The sequence below is a fragment of the Sinocyclocheilus rhinocerous genome, unplaced genomic scaffold (assembly GCF_001515625.1).
Source record: "Sinocyclocheilus rhinocerous isolate Xijiao unplaced genomic scaffold, SAMN03320098_v1.1 scaffold1696, whole genome shotgun sequence".
Taxonomy (NCBI): Eukaryota; Metazoa; Chordata; class Actinopteri; order Cypriniformes; family Cyprinidae; genus Sinocyclocheilus; species Sinocyclocheilus rhinocerous.
The window spans coordinates 223,605-229,605 of NW_015628374.1; the positions used below are offsets into that span (position 1 = coordinate 223,605).

Consider the following 6,001-nt stretch of genomic DNA (forward strand, 5'->3'; position numbering starts at 1 on the left):
ATAAAAGCAATCGTTATAATACTTTTTTGTATACATTTTAATTCCTTTGTTTAACATTTCTATCTGATTATTATAGACAGACTGCTGTCTGTGGACAGAACTATTAACGACGACAGCGAACAAGAGGGAGAATGTGAGCACTGTGTGTTCAGGCGCTGCTGCTCTCAGCGCTGTCAAAATAAAAGTCCCGCCTCGAACGCATCGGCCAAACAGTAAACATGATCTTTACTTAATATCCTAATGATTTTTGGCATAATAGAAAAATCGATAATTTTGACCCATACAATGTTTTTTTGGCTATTGCTACAAATATACCCCAGCGACTTAAGACTGCTTTTGTGCTCCAGGGTAAGGTTTTTTCCACGGAATCTGGCTACTTTTAAACTCTTTCTGTGGGTTGATTTTTCCCCGTTGGTTAAAGGTTTGAAATATTGCATAAATTCCATTTGACTGAAATGCTTGTATTGAAATATTTTCATAAAACTGCACTAAATGTTAAGTTTGTGAAGGAGGGCCACTGGTAGGAAGCCTTTGAGCAGTAACTGTAAACTATGTATTTTAGGTATGGAAATGACATTTTGATATTTGGGATATGGTCATTGTGTGGTTTTTGATGGCCATTGGGCTAGTTTTGTCACGCAGACCTGGCAACCCTGGCTGTACGGAGCAGAGCAGACGCTTTCAGTTTAGAATTGTAGTGTAGGTTATAACTAAACTAAATGATTTTTATTTCTATAAACAAGCGGAATGACAGTGGGCGGGCATGTAATGTAATTGGCAATACGACCAAACGCTTTGTAACACCGACAGCCGCAGCAAGACTAGTGTTTATGTAACGCCTTCATTCTTGTCATGCTATATTTGTTTGACCGCCCGCTCCCACGAGATTTGCGTTGTGTATGCAGCCCTCTAATATGAGATTAGGGATATGCCGGTATCAAATTTTCATGTTGCGATTAATTGCTAATACTTTTATCACGGTATGCGGTATCGCATTACCGAATACCGGCACAAGTCTCTATGAGATCAAATGATTATTTGACATATGGCTGTGCGATATATATCATCTGAGATAATATTGTTTAATTGTTGTTGTTGACATTATCGAGTATTTTGCAAAAACCAAACAAAACACCTACGGAGTGCACGCATACATTACGTGAAGAAGTCTAGTGGGCTAAACAGTGCGCGTGCGCATTTAGAGAGTGTTCGTTCACTGCATGATTCAGTCTATTAAAATGCATTAAGAAAGATCACAAAATTCAAGATATGGGGGCAGAAACATGTATCGTTTCATATAACGTTAGTTAAAATCACACGAAGAGTGCTGTTTTTTTTCTGCAAAAATCAGCATGATTACAAATGTGATACTGATTTTTTACAACAGTTCAATAAACAATAAGTTAATATTAAGAGACTCACCATATTGCCTGTTTTTGCTCTATTTTGCCAACAAAAAATAATTCCAAACAAAGCCACAGCGCTGTTGTGCATCTCTGAGCAACATGACGGTGTTTCGTTCCTGAATGAATCACTCGTTTAAATGATTCGGTTCAATCGCAATGACTCACTTGTTTACAGTGACTTGCTGCCACCTGCTGGCGGTTTTAATTTCACATTTAAAGTATCTTTTTTTTTAAAATAATTTCAAACATCAGTATTCAATGTTTTATGTTTAAAATATCAAAACATTATGCATTTGTAACTGCAGGTTAAAGCACTCCATGTCCCGCTGAGCTGAATTAAACAGTGTGCAAATGCATCTAAATGCCACTTCAGATGCAACTTCTGCAAAGATTAATTTTGTTGATACTGATTTCATTTGTTTGATAACAGCCTAAATGTCTTATCGAGATATAATTTTTTTTCAATATCGCACACACCCCTATTTCGACAACAAAAATACTTGTCGACACTTGTTTTTTTTTGACATCGTCAATAATGTCTAATTGTTTCAGCCCTAAATATAACTGATTAAGAAGTGCGTTTCTTACCCAGTAAGCATCTCCATTCTGATGTCCCACCATAACCATGAAGAGCGGCTGCTGCAGCAGAGCCACCACTGCACTGATCATAGACTGCAGCCCGGTGAGGGTGCCAAAATGATTGGACGGGTATCTATGAGAGAGAGAGAGAGAGAGACACTTCGTTTGTCCATAGTCTGCAGGCTGCTTAATTTTGAGACTGTAATGAAATGTTGTGGCACTGAAATGACAGGTCAAAAGGCATATGTGTGATTTCCTCAGGGCGACATAATCCATGTTACAGGGATTGAATTTTACACATACTCTGCTTTATACTACACACACAAACAGGGCAAACCTGATCCCGTGAAGTGCAGTTTTATAACCATCTGATTTTATAAGAGCGGGATAAGTCTGTACTTGCTATTTAACAGGTTTAGAGGAAGCAGTGTGTGTGTGTGTGTGTGTGTGTTTGTGTGTGTGTGTGTGTGTGTGTGTGTATATATGTGTGTGTGTGTGTGTGTGCGTGTGAGAGAGAGTGTGTGTGTGTGTGTGTGTATGTATGTATGTATGTATGTGTGTGTGTGTGTGTGTGTGTCTGTGTGTGAGTGTGTGTGTGTGTGTGTGTGTGTGTATATATGTGTGTGTGTGTGTGTGTGCGTGTGAGAGAGAGTGTGTGTGTGTGTGTGTGTATGTATGTATGTATGTATGTGTGTGTGTGTGTGTGTGTGTCTGTGTGTGAGTGTGTGTGTGTGTGTGTGTGTGTGTATATATGTGTGTGTGTGTGTGTGTGCGTGTGAGAGAGAGTGTGTGTGTGTGTGTGTGTATGTATGTATGTATGTATGTGTGTGTGTGTGTGTGTGTGTCTGTGTGTGAGTGTGTGTGTGTGTGTGTGTGTGTGTATATATGTGTGTGTGTGTGTGTGTGCGTGTGAGAGAGAGTGTGTGTGTGTGTGTGTGTATGTATGTATGTATGTATGTGTGTGTGTGTGTGTGTGTGTCTGTGTGTGAGTGAGTGAGTGAGTGTATGTGAGTGTGTGTGTGTGTGTGTGTTTGTACTCACACAGCAGCATACAGTCCTCCACAACACGAGTGAATGAAACCTCGTACCATAGTGTGAAAAATAAACGTCAGAATCTGGACAAAGAGAGCGAGAGTTATTAAAACATTCCCATCTACTGCAATTAAGACAGTTCTTATGCAAATAAACTCATGCTCCAAAGTTAGGGCTCAGTCAGATTTTAAAAAAAGAAAATACTTTTAAGACCCATTCACACCAAGAACAATAACTATAAAGATGTTTACACCACATGTTGTACACGGAAGCAGTTCCGGGGAATGACGTATGAGGTCAGTGCTTCGCATGCGCTGCTCAGAAGTGACGAACGCGGAAGCACAGAGGAGAGATCAAAACAAAACAACGGTCACGAATTAGAAGTACAAAAGTAGTGTATTTGCAATATAAAACTGGAAAATCCATCAATCCACTCACAACATGAGCTACTTAGTCTGCTTACAGTGCTGCGTTATAGATGAATTAAACTCATTCCATAAATGAAGAACTTTACACAGTTATGAAACTGAACTGAATCAACGATGAACTGACTTTAACTGAAAAACTGACTGTTTACGATTGTCTTTTTAGAGCTGATTTACAGCAGAATTGAATTTTGTCTGCAGCATTGAAACATTACTTTCCTGTTTAACAGTGTAAATCTGCTTTGGCACAATCTATACTGTCTAAAGCGCTGTAGAAATAAAGGAGACTTGACTATGAGGCTGATCAGAGTGTTTTACCTGTAGAGGAAGGTTGTCTACGAGCGAGAGGATCCCAAACAGCATGAGAAGCACGTTTGTGAAGATGAAGGCTATTATGGCATTGGTCAGCTTCTGGATCTTTCCGTCACGCTTCGGCTCCGCAACAGCTCTGGCAGGAGACAAGAAGCCAAAGGCCATATTTTACAGAGCCATCAGGAGATAGTCTGTTCGTTTGCTTCTTATATGCTCTTCCCGGGCAAAACAAAAGTCGCCATTTGGATTTAAATAAGCAAATAGTGAAGAGTCTAGGATTGGATCATTATTGCAGTGATTAATATGTTTCTGGCATGTTTGGTGACAATTCTTTTAAGCCAAACTGATGCAGTCTGTCGCTTTTCTTTTCTTAAACAACCATGTTGATAGATGTACCCATGTCCATATCTCAGGACGACAATTTCACGATTCTTTGGACCAAAGTTGTGAAATAGTGGTTCAGTGAGCACGAGGAATCATGTTCATGCACGAGTTGATTGATTGATTGATCTTAACCTCACGATTCGATTAAAAATCGATTCACGATTGTGGATCAAATTTCGATTCGATTTATGCATAGATTTGATTCTAGTTTACGGTTTTGTGTTATTTTTCCTATTTGACTACAGTAGACAGTTTAATAGGTCTTGAAGAAAAAAATCTCACCGAATTAAATGTAAACCTTGAAATATGTATATTTTAGTCCGCCTAGTATTATAAAACAAATGCCATTTCAGCTGACTGCAATCATGACACACACGAGTCGTCTGTAATAAAGCAATGCAGCCCTGAGACAAACTGCTTAGTTAGTACATAAATAAAATCCCTTGATACAAAAATATGAAAATCGATTCACAATTGTGGATCAAATTTCGATTCGATTTATGCATAGATTTGATTCTAGTTTACGGTTTTCTGTTATTTTTCCTATTTGACTACAGTAGACAGTTTAATAGGTCTTGAAGAAAAAAATCTCACCGAATTAAATGTAAACCTTGAAATATGTATATTTTAGTCCGCCTAGTATTATAAAACAAATGCCATTTCAGCTGACTGCAATCATGACACACACGAGTCGTCTGTAATAAAGCAATGCAGCCCTGAGACAAACTGCTTAGTTAGTACATAAATAAAATCCCTTGATACAAAAATATGGTAACACCTTAGTTTAGGGACCAGTTCTCACTATTAACTAGTTGCTTATTAGCATGCCTATCGTTAACATATTGGCTGTTTATTAGTACTTATAAAGCACGATCATATTCTACATCCCTAATCCTACCCAATACCTAACCTTAACAAATACCTTACTAACTATTAATAAGCAGCAAATTAGGAGTTTGAGGCAAAAGTCATAGTTAATGGTTTGTTAATAGTGAGAATTGGACCTTAAAATAAAGTGTGACCCAAGAATTTAACCTTTTGCATATAAAAAATGGTAAATAAAATAAATAAATAAACAGAAGGACAAATAAAATAGAAAAAAAAAAAAAAAAATTTTTTATAAGTTTTTCAGGTACAGTAGCCTAGGTTTAATACTTCAGAAATATAATAATTAAAATATAAAAATAAAACACTACATAGTGTTCACTGTATGAATTACATATAAATTGATTCATAATAAAGATACAAAAGTGATTAAGTTTTTTGTTTGTTTGTTTGTTTTATTAACATTAATGTTACAGACGGCAACAGTTTATTAGTCTGCTGTTCCTTTAAGAACGAACGCACGGATCTAATATACTGTTACAAATCCGATTTGCTCCGTCCGAACTGTTTACGTTCACATAACAGACTGTGCTTATGTGAATACTCCACACAATGTGCATTTTGACTTAATTGTGTGTGTATTTGACCGTTTAAGCGCAATAAGCTGTGAAAGAGAATTGAATTCAGGTTCGCATGCATCTGAGAGACGGCATTTGTGCTCGCGCTTCGGCTGCATGTCCTTCAGTGAAGTTACAGTCAAGTTAAAGAAATGTATAAGATCCAATTAGGGGTGTGCGATATTGACAAAAAATAATATCTCAATAGTTTCTGGGATTTTATCGATGACGATAATTAGACGATATTTTGCTGAGTGTGTTATTGTGCTGGTACCTTAAGGACTGCCGAAGACAGCTGACTCCTAATGTTTTTAATATTCTTCATATTCTGTGTGCTGGTCAGTTCATACTGATAGAAATTAATCTTTTCCAATAAGTTTAAACAGATTTTTACATTTTATGGGCATTTTTACCTTTAAAA

The 6,001-nt window shown here is 37.3% G+C and overlaps 1 protein-coding gene across 1 annotated transcript in view; it reads right to left on the bottom strand.

The window, feature by feature from the left end:
• The window catches only part of slc43a1a (solute carrier family 43 member 1a), a 20,250-nt gene that overhangs the window by 1,998 nt on the left and 12,251 nt on the right, over nucleotides 1–6,001 (bottom strand). Inside the window, exons 12-14 of the mRNA XM_016549415.1 lie at nucleotides 3,761–3,890; nucleotides 3,027–3,100; nucleotides 1,995–2,118 (exon numbers count right to left, since the gene is read on the bottom strand). Coding sequence (XP_016404901.1) covers nucleotides 1,995–2,118; nucleotides 3,027–3,100; nucleotides 3,761–3,890 — 328 coding nt within the window. The remainder of the gene's footprint in view (nucleotides 1–1,994; nucleotides 2,119–3,026; nucleotides 3,101–3,760; nucleotides 3,891–6,001) is intronic.